General features: G+C 45.6%; 1 protein-coding gene across 1 annotated transcript in view; it reads left to right on the top strand.

Moving 5' to 3' along the window:
• Window positions 1-9630, top strand: part of Susd6 (sushi domain containing 6) — a 98829-nt gene extending 89199 nt beyond the window's left edge. The window contains exons 5-6 of the mRNA XM_057783022.1: window positions 2526-2953; window positions 5509-9630. Of these exons, the coding sequence (XP_057639005.1) occupies window positions 2526-2953; window positions 5509-5534 (454 nt within the window). The 3' untranslated portion in view covers window positions 5535-9630. The remainder of the gene's footprint in view (window positions 1-2525; window positions 2954-5508) is intronic.
• The last annotated feature ends 7303 nt before the right edge of the window (window positions 9631-16933 follow it).

Genomic DNA, 16933 nt, shown 5'->3' with positions numbered 1-16933 from the left:
TTACAAGTATCTGTAAATCCAGTTCCAGGGGATCTGACACCTTATTCTGGCCTCTCAGGGTGTTGTTCCACATAGTGCCTCACATGGTACACAGACATACGTGCAAACAAAGCAGTCATATACATAAAATAAAAAGAATTAAAAATTTAAAAAATATCATGTCTTAAAACTCTAGTGGATACTCTAGACTGATGGAAATGAAAGGGACAGGACAACTAAACACAGAGAGTGTGTGCGTCTTAGAGTTGCTGATGCTGTGACGAAACACCAAGACCAAAAGCAAGTTAGAGAGAAAGGGTTTACACTTTCACATCCTTAATCCTTCACTGAAGGATGCCTGGACAGAAATTTAAACAGAGCAGGAACCTAAAGGCAGGAACTCATGTTCCGGCCATGGAGAAATACTGCTTACTGGCTTGCTTTGCCTGTTTTGTTATGGAACCCAGGACCCCCAGCCAAGGGATGACTCCACCCACAGTAGCCTGGACCTTCCCACATCAATTACTAATTAAGGAAATGCTCCACAGGCTTGCTTACAGCTCAGTCTATGGAGTCCTTTTCTCAATTGGAATTCCCTCCTCTCAGATGACTCTCCTCTGGTGATTCTCAATCTGTGGATTTCATCTCCCTTGGGGGTCAAATGACTCATAGGGATCACATGTTAGACACAACATTACAGTCATAACAGTAACAAAATGAAGTTATGAAGTAGCAACAAAATAATTTTATGGTTGGGGGATGGGCTTACCACATAAGGAACTGTACTAAAGGGTCACAGCATTAAGAAGATTGAGAACCACTGTTCTAGCCTAAGTCAACTTGACATAAAATTAGCCAGCACAGTATGTTTGATTCTGAATAAAATCAAAGAACAAAGCGGCAATGGATGATCTTGCGGACAGTTTGGGAAATTTGTATTATAGTGCACCTAAACCATTGTTAAGTTTCTGGAATGTAACAGCACTGTAAGTTATATGGGGAAAGAAGTTCTGAGGCTTATCCGCTTATACAAATTATGTCTTCAGCATGCTTTTAAACGATTCAGAAGGGAGAAAAGTGTGTATAACAAGCATGATCCCCAGAAAAGGTAACTGTATAAATCTCTCACAGTGTTCACTGAAAAGAAGCCAGAGGGGTTGCATGTCTAAACACAGAAATTTAGAGCTAAACCAGTGTTAAAGAGTTTGTGTTATAGTCAAAATATTAAAATAAAAAGAGCCAGGCAATGGGTTACAAATGCCTTTCATCCCAGCACTCAGGGGGCAGAGACAGGCAGATCTCTGAGAGTTTTTGAGGCTAACCTGGCCTACAGAGCAAACTTCAGGACAGCCATGGTTACACAGAGAAATCCTGTCTTGAAAAACCAAAGATAAATAAGTAAATAAAAAGTAAGCTAGGCCCTGTAATCTCAGCACTTGGGAACCTGAGGTAAAAGGACCCTCAGAGTTAGTCTGAACTTAAATAGTAGCAAGACATGTCTCTTTTAAAATAAAATCAGCTAGACATGGTGGTATATACTCTGTTCAAAAAAATAAAAATCAGACAAGTGGTTTCCATGCAAGTCAGGATAGTGGTGGTAAGATCCTTGTGGTAGTGAGGAAGTGGGAGTAACTGGGATGGGTGCAGAGGATCTGGGCTTCAGTTCTGACCTCAATAGGAGTCTACACCAGTGTCACCTTTGGATCATGCAGGGACCTGTATGTAGTCTTTGTCACATGTTCTTTCCTGCATTTGGATTAAAATTCAGAATTTTATATGTGATGTTTATTTATTTATTTATTTATTTATTTTTCCTGAGACAGGGTTTCACTGTAGCTTAGGTGCCAGTCCTGGAACTTGCTCTGTAGACCAGGCTGGCCTTAAAACTCACAGAGATCCACATGCTTCTGCCTCCCAAGTGCTGGAATTAAAGGTGTGCACCACAACCGCCTGGCTGTGGAGTTAGTTAGTTAGTTAGTTAGTTAGTTAGTTAGTTAGTTAGTTAGTTTGTTTGTTTGTTTGTTTGTTTTTTAAGACATGATTCTCATTCTGTAGACGATCTGGCCTCAAATTTATAGAGATCTTCCTACAACAGCCTCCCAAGTACTGGGATTAAAGCATGCACTACCATGCCCGGCAAGATGTCTGAGTGTTTTACTTGTCTGTGTATGATGTGGATGCTGGAATCAAATCCCAGGTCCTTTGGAAGAGTAGCCAGTGCTCTTAACCATTGAACCATCCTCTCCAACCCTAAGAACAGTCTTTAAAAGTATGTAAAACTGGATTCAATCTCAAGTCCATCCCTTACCAGCTCTCAGACTGCCAAGCAGTTACTTAACTTCTCTGAGCCAAGCCTACATTCTTGGTGAATCCCTACATGAAAGGGCTCAGGTGAAGTTCCAGTCAGTGTTCTAAATGTTTAAAGCACTTCCTACTTGATGGCATAGAATAAGTGCTGGAAAATGATGGCTTTTATTGGTACAATGTTATTGAGTCACCTCTTTGTTACTCAGATTCTTATTTTGTCTTGTTCTTTTCTAATGCAGGCGTGACCAGGGAGTTTCTGGTGACCAAGTCTCCATCATGGTGGATGGGGTCCAGGTTGCACTACCTTCATACGAGGAAGCTGTGTATGGCAGTTCTGGCCACTGTATGCCACCGGCTGACCCTCGAGTACAGATCGTTCTGTCGGAAGGGTCTGCACCTAGTGGGAGGAATGTGCCAAGGGAGCAGCAGCTGCAGGGCCAGGGTGCCTGTTCCTCTGCAGGTGGAGAGGATGAGGCCCCTGGCCATTCTGGGCTGTGCGAAGCCTGGGGTTCCCAGGGCTCAGAGACTGTGATGGTGCACCAGGCAACCACATCTTCCTGGGTGGCCGGCTCAGGGAGCAGCCGGCTGACACACAAAGACACTGCAGATTCGGAGAACAGTGACATACAGAGCCTTTTATCCCTCACATCAGAGGAGTACACAGATGGTAAGCCGTCTTTGCTAAACATGGATTATTGCTGGGAATGGGGAAGCCCTGTGGGCTACTATGACAATTGGTATATTTTCGCGCACGCACACACACACACACCTCCCCAAAAAAGATAATAGCCAGAGTACAAAGTAGAATTTGGTCCTCAGAATGCCAGGTAAAAGCTTTGGGATCTCATAGGGAGACTTCATTAGGCTCCACTAACCCAACTGGATGGGGTTCAGGGTATAGTGCTGTTAAAAGTTTTGTGTTCACGGAAGGCAGAAAATAACGAGGAGACCTTGGGCTGTACTGCTGAGAAAATTGTAGCCTGCTTGTCTTGTAGAGAAGACCGCTGCTTCACTTTACAAAGGAGTATATTACTGGTTTCCTTGTGCTGTCCAAATCATTTAGGCTTGAGTGGCAGGTATTTATGACTGTCCCCATGTTAGAGATGGAGAAATTGGAACCCAGTTTCACTTGTCATTTATCCACTGGTAACTGACAGCTGAGATTTAAAGCTAAATGACTGTGACTCTAAACCAGGATTTTTAACCTCAGTGCTGTGAGGGCTCCCAGGTAATTCTAGCTCCTTTGTGTCAGACTGGCCATAGAGTGCAGTGGTTGTCTACTCACAATCTACCTTTGCTGGAGCCTGGGGAATTTAACTAAAATTCGAATTTGTCACTTTAAAGAATATCTATAGACGAATCTCAGTATAGTTCAGGATTCAGACAAAGCTTAGAAGCTCCCTGTAGATAGTAACACTTTGTGCCTTTCTGAAAGAGCCAGAAGAAACTTCACAGACCCTAGTGTGCTGGAGAGAGGCCATGTCAGACATTTAGAAATGTGTCTATCAGTAGCTTGCCTTAGTTGCTCTTTGTTGGAAAGAGATGGCAAGGGCCCTGTAATAACTGATCCAGTTTGGATGTGACAGTTACCTCTGGATCCTTGGGTACATATACTACGAGATGTGGCTAAGGACGCGTGGCATCCTTTATCTTTCCTCAGGAGCCAAGGAGGTTCCTTGTTTTTCCTTGATGACTACTTGTTTGTGTTTTTGGTTCAGGCACTTTTGTTTGTTATTTTGTTGTTTTCAGAGACAGGGCCTCTCTGCATAAGCCCAGGCTGCCTTAGAAACCATTGTCCTTCAGCCTCGTGGCTAATCACAGCTGTCTCCCATGTGCTGGCTTAAGCTTCTTTTTTTTTTTTTTTTTTTATTATTATTATTAAAAACGGGGTCTCACTTCAGGCCTTGGCTGGCCTGAAACTCACTATGTAGACCAGGCTGGCCTCAAACCCACAGAGATTAGCCTGCCTCTGCCTCCAGTTAAAAGTATTCTGCTGGCATTAACAGTAATGTGTCATCACGTCTGGCTTGAGTGAACCTTTTTGAAGCCCCATTTTCTGTTTAGTTCCAAATGAGGTTTCAGGTCTGACTCAAACAGGAAACATGCTCTCTGTTGCATGGAGTATCAGTTGGAAGATAGTGGGGTCTGCATTGGAGGAATTATGGAGCCAGTAATTGTAGTGCTAGCCAGATATGGTGTCTCAGGCCTACAATCCTAGCATTTCAGAGACTAGGGCAAGAGAAACACACACAAGTTCAGGTTAGTTTGAACTGCGTAGACTCTTTCTCTAAAATACGGTCAGCATGATGACTCAGCAGGTAAAGGCTCTTGCTACCAAACCTGATGATCTGAATTTGATCCCCGGGCCCCACATGGTAGAATGAGAACTAACTCTGAAAAGTTGTTATCTGACATGCAAGTACAGATGCACAGTATCACATACTTCCTACAGTGTGCAGATGTATACACACACACACATACCATTTAAAAATAAACAGGAATAAAGTTTAAAATACAATAATGAGGGCTGACTCAGCGGTTAAGAGAACTAGCTGTTCTCCTAGAGGACCCAAGTTTTAATTCCCCAGCACCCACGTGGCAGCTCACAACTGTCTGTAACTCCAAGAATCTGACACCCTCACACAGACATACATGCACACCAGTGCACATAAAATTAAAAATTTTTTAAGCAAAAAAAAAATGCAGTAATGAAATAAAATTGAAGAGCTGATGTCATAATGAAGTATTCAGAAAATAAGACACCTACCTAAGACTGATATCCTAGGAAGTCAGGAGCTTGACATGGGAGTCTAACCTTCTCCCCTCTGGTGACCTATGAGAAGATCAAATCCCAGAGAAACAAAGTGATTTGTCCAAGTTCACACAGATGGCAGATAGCTTTAAAGAAATGATGGGACTTAAGGAGGATGTTGTGGCTTCTTAGAGCAAGATTGGAGAATTGAAAGTAACTAGACCAGCAGAGAAGGGAGGCAGAGTCATGTTGGTGGGACCAGAAAGTGTGTGAATGCCAGGCTCAGCATTGTGATTATATCATACAGGCAGCGGGAAAGATGAGACAGAAAGCAGGAGATTCTTACTTGCTTAGATGTGTGCAGCAGAACATTTACTTCTTTAAATGGGGCTGTGTGGGGTCCCTAAGGTGGAGTAATACTGAAGGACGCCTTAGGTAACTACAGTTCTTCTCTCCCCGTCTTTCTGCAGATATCCCACTGTTGAAAGAAGCATGAGGACTGCCACTGGCCTCTCTCCTCTCTGCCCGTCCTCTCTCCCGTGGGTTTGAGTACCATGTCCTCTCCAGTTGCCCCACCTGGATGCCTGAGCTGCCACCTGTGTATTTGTGTGTATCTGAGGGCCTGCAGCCCACCCCGCTGGATACTCAAGGAAGATTCTCACCATCTGCCCACAGCTGGAGGACCTGGCTCTTTGCCTGGCCCAGCCTTCCCATCTGTCAGGGACATGTCTGAATGTGCTGGATTGAACCCTCCCTTTCCCCGAGCCACTGGGTCCCTTCCAGCCAGCTCTCTGGTGGCTGCCCCACAGCCATGAGGGCCCGAGCACTGCTGTTTACTTGTGCCTTCCCCCACCCTGTCCAGGATCCCTGTTGTGCAGGTGGGTTGCTGTTCACAGGCCTTAGTGACTATTGCCACCTGTACACGGGGGCTGGGCCTGGGGCTGCAGAAACAGATTGAACAGTAAGGCCCTCAGAGCAGGAGCGACTCTTTTCAGGGCCAGAATATGGGTCCTTGAGCTTGCCCTGTGTGATGACACTGACGGCATCTTCCTTGACTGAGGATAGGTTTGGGAAGCCATGCCAAACCTACTCAGCACTCAGCTGTCCAGCCCAGGTGCAGCCTCCTGGCTCTTTGAGTTTCCAAGAAGCACCCAGAAGACCTGTGGGAGGGAAGGAGGTTGTCAGATAATGGTTGTCTTCCTAATATGCAAGTTATCACTTCCTGCTTCCAGCATTGGCTGCCTTGGCCTTGGATTCTGTTCCTGGTTAAGGGGAAGTTGCATGCTGTCTCCTGGACTTTGTCCTAGGTAGCTCTGGCTTCCTTGCAGTCCACAGAACCCTGAGATTTGCGAGATGCCATCAAAAGCTCATCTGGGTTTTGGCATTCTGGGCAAGTTGCCCAATTCTAGGTTTGTGGTGATGGAGGGGAGGTTGAGAGGTACAGACTAAGTCCCCCGTAGCTGCAGGCAGCTCCGGCCAGGTCCCGAGGATCCTCCTCACCACAGTCATGTGCCTTAGTAACTCTGCCCAGGAAGTGGCCTGCTGTGTCACTGCTTCTCCTACTCTCTTCTCCATGCTCGTCAACATGTCATTGCTGACAAGTCACTATCTTTCCTGCAGGGCTAAGAAATGATGCCTGGCACACACACCCCCCACCCCCCCCACCCCCGGCTTTGCAAAGCTGATGTGAGTTGGTGGGTACTCAGAAGCCTGAGATACAGGCCTGGGAGTGAGAAAGCGCTATCACTGAAGGAGTGCTCCAGTCACTGTGCTGGGTCCTCCCACAGCACTGAATGCCTGGGTAGCTGAGCCCCACCAGGCTTCTGCCATCTTGAGAAGACAGATGTGGTGTTAATGAGCTCTCTCTTTTGCTTGCTCGCTCTTTCTTTCTCTCTTTTTCTCTCTCTTCCTCTCTCTCTTCCCCTCTCTCTCTCTTTCTCTCTCCCTCCCTCAAGCCTCAAGGCTGGGAAACGTCAGAGCCAATCCTGGACTGTACCTATGATGTTTCTCCCCAAGCCTATCTGGGGTGGTAAAAATAATAAAAAGCCCAGTGTATCTATAGTTCCTGACCTAACAGGGTTAGCTCCAGGCATCAGTGGCAATGATGTCCCCTAGCCCACTGCCACTGCCTCCACTTACAATGCACTTTAGTCCCTGTCATGCCAGGCTCCCTACCACCCTCATCTCCTTTCCTCTCAGGGTAAAGGCAGTGCCTGCTGGCTACTCCCCCACCCCCACCCAGGAGGCCAGTCTCTTGTGCCAGGTATCCAGGCGAATGTGGTGGCTAGGAATGGGCTGGAGAAGGTGCTAAAACTAGAAGACAAAAGCTCAATGGAGATAGTGCACACCTCTTAGCAGTGGCTGTCATAAGCCACCTCACCATGGCGCTCCTTCACCCTCAGTGATGCCCACCCTCCTCAAGAGAGAAGTGGTGCAGAGGGGAGGAGTCTTCTGAAGGAGCCTTCCTCTTCTGTTTACTGCTCTTCTAAAAGTCTGGATTCTGCTCTAAGGGTTTTTAAAAGAAAAATGGAAGATCCTTCCCTTTTCTGTGTCTTTACTCTGGGTTTTTGCCCCTTAACAGATTGCACTTTTTGTTTTGGATTTATTCAGCCACATAGGTGACTGGCTTGGCCCTTGGGTAAAAGAACCTGGTGCCTCCTTCCTTCTCCCCATCAAGCCCAGGCCCGTCTAACTGGAGGTAAAGGCCATGCTCCCCATCCTCCTGTCACTAGTTTTGAGAAGGTCTGTTCTTGAAGCTTCCCACCTGCTGCTGCTGGCACCTGCTGCTTCTTCCCATGTTGTTTCTCTTTCTTCTAAAGCAATTTCTTAGCCATCGGCCATGTGCTGTGGTTTTTGCATCTGGACTTGGTCCCTTACAGAGGGACTGGAGGACTTAATTGCCTTGAGGTAGAGCCTGGCTAGAAACAGGGTCAGTGGCAGATGTCAGGCTGTTGGGCAGGAAGCAGCTTGGAGCAAGTGGGAAGAAGCAAGGCAGCCTACTTTGCTGGGCTCACCTCCAGGGGCATCCTGCAGATTTGTCCAAGAGACAGTCAGCACCAAAGGACTTTTAAACCGTTTTTATTGTTGTTGTTTTGTTTTGTTTTGTTGGTTGGTTTGGTTTGGTTTTTGGGTTTTGTTTGTTTTTGTTTGCCTGAGATTTTTTTGTTTTGTTTTTATTTTCGTTTTGTTTTGGGAGACATTTTGCTTTTTTTCATACTTGTGCTGACTCAATGCAGGTTTTATATCCTGTGACTTGCTGTCACAGTCTATCAATTTTCAAGGGCCAGAATGGTGAAATACATAAATAGAAAAGTCCGTCCCTCCTTGCCTTAGTTTGGCTACCTAGGCTCTATCTGCCCAGTTCTGTATTCTGTGTTGTTTCTGTATTCCTGTTTCACTGGGTGAGAACTGTGAAATGGGCGGAGTCCTGACCACTTTGGATTTGTTTGCTTTTATAAGGCATTTCAATGTATATTCTATAAGCACTCCATTAGCAAAGAGAACTTAAAGTAATACCGTCTTCCCCATTCATCTTGCCCTCCTCCCCCAGCTCCAGCTTTACAGAGAAGCCAGGCTACAAGACAAAGGTATACTTTTCCTGCTTTGTGAGTGGCTGAATGGGGACAGAGAGCAGTTGGCCTTTTTCCTCCCAATCCCATCAGAGCTCTTGAAGTACTTGGCTTCCTACATAGCAGTGTTTCCTCTGTTCCCGGGGAACGTTCTAGAATAGAAAATGGAATATTCTGCAAACATTTCTGGATCCTTGTTCCCTTCCACCTCCTTAAAGAACAAAGGGGCAGTAGTGGCGCACGCCTTTAATCCCAGCACTCAGGAGGCAGAAGCAGGCGGATCTCTGTGAGTTTGAGGACAGTCTGGGCTACAAGAGCTAGTTCCAGGACAGGCTCCAAAGCTACAGAGAAACCCTGTCTCAAAAAACAAACAAGAACAAAGGGGCTAGAAGGGACACATAGCATGCCTACTACACAGCTCAATTCCAGGTGCGCTTATGCCTGACAGTATGGCTGGAGCCTCTTGTGGGGCCTGCTGGGTCTTCTGCAGCCTTAGAGAATTAAGTTCCTTGGCAGATGTTTAGACTTGAGTGATGCGGTAGCTGGTTCCCTGGAAAGCCGAAGGTGGCAGGGCCAGTTTTTCTGAGATGTGACTTAGTTTCCAGCTGAAAACCTAGTAGAGGTTTTGAACAAAGCCCCCTCCCCCCCATACCCTCTTCTAGTAGCAGAGCTTACTGGGGGGATGTGGGGGTGCCACTTAGATTGCCAAGTAGGGAGAGAAAATGGCTGTGGGCTGCATGGCTGTATGCACACTGGCCTGGCTTCTTAAGGTTGTGCACCACTATGGGATCCTTTGCAGAATGGTACTCATATAATGGTTTAAAACAACACATGCATAATTGACTGTGCAGGATGTCAATCAGTCTGGGTTTGCTTTATTTTATTTTATATATATATTTTTTGGTATCCTGTACATTGCAGTGGGTATGAAGATAGTATTTTAATATTTGTACAAAGTTTAATTTAATTTTAATTGTTCTATGTATATAACTGCATTTCTAAATAATAATAAAAATTCTTATGAAGGCAATTTTGGAAGATGTAGTTTTTTCCACAAAAATTCTACAGAATTCTAGATGATTGAAAAGAATAGGTATAGGGGATAAAGCCCTAGCTTAGTGTTAGAGCTCTTGCCTGGCATGTGTGAAGTTCAACCTCCAGTACCACAAAAGGGAAGAGAAGAGAGATCAATTCTAAAGTGTAAGCATGGGGCCTGAGTTCAGATCCCCCACACCCACATAAAGCTGTGCATGGTGGTGTGTTCCTGTAATCCTGAAATGAGGACAGAATCACGAGCTTGTTGGCCTGCCAGTCTAGCTAATTAGTGAGTTCCAGTTCAGTGAGAGACTGTCCCAGAATAGTAAGTTGGACAGCAGTAGAGGAAAACACTTGATATCATCCTTTGACCTCTGCATGTGTATGTACACACACACACACACACAGTAGATGTGGGCGAGAGTTCATGAAGAGGTGTTGCACTGTGAAGAGACTGCCTGGCACTGGGTTAAGGAAACTGGACAGATTCATAAACCTCTCATTAAGGACATAGAACCGACAGTTTGGTGATTGGATGAGGGGACTTCTTGGGAGTGCACAGACCACTGCTGGCAGTGCAGAGGAGGGTGGCCCTGGGAGAAGAAGCACCAGCTATCTTCGGTAGAAACCCATTGTCTCTTGATCAAGTATCTTTCCTCTCGGTATCAACCACTGTGCTTAAGCTGGGATTAAATATTTGAGTCTGATAGGGTTGGGGCCAGCGTAGAATGTCATTTGGGCCAGGAGAGTAGACAATGAAAAAGTGTTGTAGGAGCTGGAGAGATGGCTCAGCGGTTAAGACCACTGGCTGCTCTTTCAGAGGTCCTGAGTTTAGTTCCCGGCAACTACATGATGACTCACAGCCATCTATAATCAGATCTGGTGCCCTATTCTGGCATACATGCTGACAGAACACTGTATACATAATAAGTAAACAAATCTCTTTTTTAAAAAAAAATGTGATATAAACTAGAACCTACAAGAAGGTGGGATGGAGTACTCCAAGCCCTCAAACTGAAATACAGCTAAACTGTATGAAGTAGCCTAGACAAGCCAGATGAGTGATGCATCTTATGTGTGGGCACAGAGGGAACCATGCAAGAAGATGTCCCTTTTGGGCCACAAGGATGTAATATGGAGAATGGAGCCTCAGCGGCCCACTAAGGATGTTTGAGTACCCTTCAGGCATAGAAATCTTTGGTAGGTCTTAGCAAGATCTAGAGTGGAAGGGGTTGGGAGCCAAGTCTAACTGCATATAAAGAATGGATTTAGAGGTTTAAGACACTGCTGAGCTGGGGAGATGACAGTGGTTCCTCTGGGATGATGATTGTTGGGATAGAGAGATTGGCAAGTTAGTGAGGCGCTTGTTACAGAGAACACAAAACAGTGGTGACTACATGTGGAGGAAAATAGACAAGGGTGCACAGACTTGCTGGTGGTGCAGAAGAAAGAAGGAAATAACTGCAGGAAGATCAGGAGTGTATTGTGATGGGGATGTCCCTTATATGCATTGCTTTTATTGGTTAATGAATAAAGCTGTTTTGGCCAATGGCTAAGCAGAGTAAAGCCATGCAGGATATCAGAACACAGATAGAATAGGCAGAGTCAGAGAGATGCAAGCCAACTGCCAAGGATGTAGAAAATCGGGTAACACCACAGCTATGTGGTAATACATAGACTAATAGAAATGGGTTAATTTAAGGTGTAAGAGCTAGCTAGAAATACACCTGAGGCATCAGCCAAACAGTGTTGTAATTAATATAGTTTCTGTGTGATTATTTGGGTCTGGGTGGCCTGGAAACAAAAGTGCAGTCTCCTGTTATGTGTTGTACACCTTAAATGCTGCCCTTCAGAGGCAAGATCGGAGGTTGAAGGCCAGCCAGACTTATGCAGTGAGATCTTGCCATTTTTATTTAAAAACTAAAATAAAAAGATAAAAAAAAAGGTTATGTAATTTGGTAGAACAGCACTTGCTTGTTCTACCCTGAAGTTTGAGCCCTGGCACCACAAGAAAAAACTGTGGTCTAGGGAAGAAAGCAGTGAGAACTGAATTAAAATGAAGACAGCTGGGAGTGGTTGTGCACACAGCACTTGGAGTTTGAGGCCATCCTGGCCTACGTAGCAAATTCCAGGGCAGCCAGGGATACATAGTGAAACACGGATAGATGGATGGATGGATGGATGGATGGATGGATGGATGGATGGATGGATGGATGGATGGATGGATGGATGGATTGGATGGATGATAAAGGTCCATTTCTGTTGCCCAAGAAGCTATAGAAGTAATAATGGAGGTCAGGTCACTGAGCACACACAGGAACAAAGCAGGAACTTAGGTGTGGTGGAGAAGCATTGGGAGAGTCAAACAAAAGATAGTAACAAAGTATGTATGAAGTTATTTGAGGCTCAGTCTACACTCACCCCTCTAGTCTAGGGTTGAGGCAGAGATGGGGAAGTGGGGATAGTGGCATGATGGATACCCTGAGCTTTCCAGTGATGAAATGGGCTCAAAATTGTAAATGATGGGTACTGATTTAAGTCTTTTTTTAAATAAACCAATTCTTGGTAATTTATTGCTCTTATTAGACAAAGAAACTTTTGTCATAGGTTTCTATTGCTGTAAGGAAACAACATGAACATAACAACTCTTATAAAGAAAACATTTAACTGAGGGTTAGTTACAGTTCAGAGGTTCAGTCCATCCTGGCAGGGAGCATGGCAGCATACAGGCAGACATGGTGCTGGAGCTGAGAGTTCTTATATTTTCATAGGCAGGCAGCAGAAGGTCAGCTGATTGTCACACTGAGTGAAGTTTGAGAAAAAGACCTCAAAGACCACACCAATGGCAACTTCCAACAGAAGGTATGGCCCAGATTAAAGGTGTGCTCTCCAACCTTGAGGTCTGGATTAAAGTATGTGTCATCCAGCCTCCAACAAGACCATACTTCCTTCAACAAGGCCACATCTAGTAATGCTACTTATTCTCTGTGAGCTTATGGGGGCCAAATACATTCAAACTACCTTTCCACTTTCTGACCTCCACAAACCTTTAATGATATATAATGCAAAATGCACATATCTCAACAATGTTTAAAAGTTCAGAGTACCGCCGGGCTGTGGTGGCGCACGCCTTTAATCCCAGCACTCGGGAGGCAGAGGCAGGCGGATCTCTGTGAGTTCGAGGCCAGCCTGGTCTACAAGAGCTAGTTCCAGGACAGGAACCAAAAGCTACGGAGAAACCCTGTCTCAAAAAATCCAAAAAAAAAAAAAAAAAAAAAAAAGAAAACCACTCAAAACTAGCTCTACCAAGACAGCTTGAAGGTTGTTATCCCTCGCACACAGCCAATGGTGGGGCTGAAATATGAAATATGGTCCCCAAGTTTAATTACATCCTCACCAGCTTTCAGTCTTTCACTGACTGAGCTTGGCTGTCCTTAACCTCACGCTGTAGACCAGGCTGGCCTTGGATTCACAGAGATCTGCCCCTGATTTAAGTCTTTCTTGAGCAAGAGTCTATCTCAAACAACAAAACCTAAAGTAGGGGTGGTGATTGGCCTAGCAAGCACAGTTTTGTGTTCTGTCCCCGTACTGCAATAATGATTAATAATAAAATTGAGGAATGCTTTATCAAAAGGTCACACTGCTATGAAGTAATGGATTCAAACATGACTGTCTTCCAGCCCACACTCTTGATATAAGCCTCAGAGAACTTGGCCCATAATCCCAGACTGCCTCATGATGCAAGAACAGAAAACTACTCAAAACTAGCTCTACCAAGACAGCTTGAAGGTGGTTATCCCTCGCACCCGGAACTTGCTTCAGTGTTCAGAGAAGGAAAGCCAAACCACTGACCCCACAATGGTCATGCACTTCCCAGCTTTGCAGATGAGGGTTCTGACATATCCAGCTGTGTGCTGACTGGCCAGTTAGCCAAGCAGGGATGGAGCTGAGCACCAATGTGTGTCTTTGTTCCACCACCCTCGGCAAGTCTACGTTCTGCTTGGCTTTTTTTTTTTTTTGAGAAAAAAAAAATTTAGACGATATATTTTGATCATTTTTCCCTCCCCCAGTTCCTCCCAGATCCTTCTCATTTCCCTACTCATTCAACTTTATGTTCTCTCTCTCTCAAAAAAAAAAAAAAAAATCTAGCACATACTCATAGAACCACAAAAACAAAATCAAAATAAACAAAAGGCCAATAAGACCAAAAAAAAAAAAAAAAAAGTCCAAGGAAAGTAAGATTAGACCAAAAATTCTACAAAAAATACCACTGAGTTAACTTTATGTTGGCCAAGTTCTGGGAATGGGGCCTGCGCTGGGGTGCATGGTTAATATACCCAGTGAGACTTCAATGTAGAAAACGGATTTTTCAAATGGAAATATATTACCTTACACAGTTCTGGAATAAGCTGTGTCTTTCCAAAAGACTGCAGTGATTCTAAATATTAAAAAAAAAAAAATACTCTTATGTGAAGAAAAAAACGGATTTTTTCCTTTGCCAGCAGTTTTAATTGCAGATAGCTTCTTGATCAGGGGTCAGAGCTCATGTCTGCTTCTCCCCCTTATTGCTGGGACACCGTCTGACTTGAACCTGTACCTGTCACCAAGGACTCTGTGAGTTCATATGTGCATCAATCAGTCCTGTTGTATCTGGAAGATGCTGTTTCCTTGGAGTCATTCACCACCTCTGGCTCTTCCGATTGATCTTTCTGCCTCCTCTTCCACATAGGTCCTGTAGCCCCATGGAGGGCGGGGTGGGGTTGATGAAGACATCCCATTTAGGAGTTGGTGCTCCTAAGGTTCTCACTTTGTTCACACTGTTCAGTTGTGGGTATCTGTGTGAGTTCCCATCTACTGCGAGAAGCTTCTCCAGTGAGAGGCACTGACCTATGGGTACTGCAGTTTGTTATTAGGAACCACTTTTCTGCTATGTTCCTTTAAGAATAATAGTCTTGGGTTTTCCCTAGGCCTATGACCTAGTTAGTCTTGGGATCTTGGCCACTTTATCAGTGTTAGATATGGGTTCTATCTCATGGAGAAGACCGTAAAGCTAATCAGAAAGTGGTCGTTTAGTCCTGTAACATCTGTGCCACTCCTGCACCAGAATATTTTACAGGCAGGCCATGGTAGTCCATTGCGGGATTGTAGCTGGGAGATACTGATTACCTTTGGCCTCTGGTAGCACGCAGAGCACCTTCCGATACCTTGAATGCTGGTCAATAGGGGTGATGCTTCTAGTCAGATGCGAGTTCAGCTTCTCTGTATTTGATGATATATGTAAGTTTGGTCTTCAGCAATAGGACCTTCAGGTTGTGGAGAGTAAACCAGTAGCCTTGATCTGCTTGGCTTTTGGAGCCAGCCCTTCATCCTCCTCTCCAACTCGGCTTCCCTCTACAGAGAGCCCACTGCTGCTGGGAGTCAGAGCTACTTCAGGCAAGTTCAAAGAAAGTTCCTCAGCAAAGACTCAAGTTGTCTTCACTCCCTCCCTGGCTTCTTCAGATGAGGCACAGAGAAAGAAGAGCCCAGCGTGAACAGGAAACATGTGCCAGAGTCCTAAACCTAGGCAATGCCTTCACTTCAAACCCCACCTCTCTTCTAGATTAGACCTCAGGCTGATCTTCAACCTGGACTAGAACAAAGGTGCTGAGACAGAAGAAACCTCCTGCCAGGCACAGGTAGCCTTTGTCCCCTGCCCTGGAAGTGTCTGTCAGGTTCTACTGCTTTAAGAGAATCGGAGAGCTGAGACTTGCCTCTTCTGCTCTGATTGGTTAGAGGGTACTGGGGAACTCCCATTCCGAATGCCAAGGCCCAGCTAGAAGGACAGACTCTTTGCTCCCAAAGGCCTTGAACATAGAGCCAAGAGCGAAGGGAATCTGAACAGTGCACCCCATGGCAGGAGTTGGTGTTCTGCCTTCTCAGCAGTAGCCCAGGAAAAGAGAAACATACTGCCCAATCAGCCCATGCAGTCACAAAGCCCGGCCTTCTATGCACAGGTCTGTCTTCAGCACAACAAATGTTATTGCTAAAACACGTGTGCCCCAACAGGGACCCTGTTGTGCCCCTGTGAAGAAGCCACTTTTACAAGGCAGACACTGTTTACCCATTTCACAAGTGAAAAAAAAAAGCAAAACTCAGACATAAGTAACATAAGTAACTGAGCTAGGATTTGAGTCCAGGCATGCCACCCTGAACTAGACCCCCTCAGGAATCACTAGTCACCTCCACATTGTTTCCCCGCTCCTCCTTGTTTCCTGATCACTACTCCCTGGGCATCTTCCCCAGCACCTGATCCTAGTTCACTTATTATCCTGATCACAAATTCCTCTCCAGAATTCCCAAAGCCAGGGCACCAGCCCCTTTGAAGTCAGACCTTCAGGCTCTGGGGCAAGGCTTTGTCCCAGCAGTTAGCATGGTTCCTGGTCCTAGGGTCAGGTGAGCCATGAGCCACCCTGCAGCTCCTGTGTGCCCTGGCCCGGAAGAATGTCTGACTTTCAGGACCTAGTGCTGCCGCATTGGTCAGGGTTTTACCTTTTACTATTAAACGAGATCTCATTGGACTGTGAACCTGTTTGAGACAGGACACGTTACTGAGCCGACCTTGGCTCTCCTGCAAGCTGCTGGTGATAGAAGAACATTATAAAAGCACAAGAAAGTGACATCCCACACCCAGGAGGGGAACAGCTGCCTGGTTTTCTGGACTTCCCCTGATACCCCTGTATCCTCAGAAAAGGAAATTTCGCAACATAGACGTGGCCCCCTGCAGTCTGCATGGGCAGCTTTTGTTCGTCTGGGATAGCGGTTGTTCTCATGTTTTCAACTTAGCCCGGCAGGGCAGAAGGTTTGGCAAGTGTGGACATCCCCTGAGGAGAACTTCCTGGTGGAGCAGCAGTCTGGCGATGATGAAGCCTGCCAGCTGAGTTCAACATCTGCAGAGACTGAGGGCCTGTGAAACAAAGACTTTGGCCCAGCATAACCACAGCAGACATGCACCGCCTCCTTTCTAGAAACTACTGGTTTCTTGAAGCCCTCGAGCAGCTGGGCTCAGAGACTTCGTGGGACTTCGTGCGGCCACCACTCAACAGGATGGCTGCTCCCCCACCTCTTTCAGTCATTTCATTGTTCATTCGGTTTAGAATGTGTTCAGTAAACTAGTGTCTGGCTTCTCAGAACATAGATAGTGGTGAGTGAGACTCAGTCTACACCCTCAAAGTGTGTGTACGGTGGGGCAGAGGGGTTTAACAGCCACTTGAAACCTATGAGTTTTTGTTTTTTTTTTTTTTGTTTTGTTTTT

This window comes from Chionomys nivalis, chromosome 10 (assembly GCF_950005125.1).
Source record: "Chionomys nivalis chromosome 10, mChiNiv1.1, whole genome shotgun sequence".
In the NCBI taxonomy this organism is placed as follows: domain Eukaryota; kingdom Metazoa; phylum Chordata; class Mammalia; order Rodentia; family Cricetidae; genus Chionomys; species Chionomys nivalis.
This window is presented reverse-complemented; position numbering and strand designations above follow the sequence as displayed.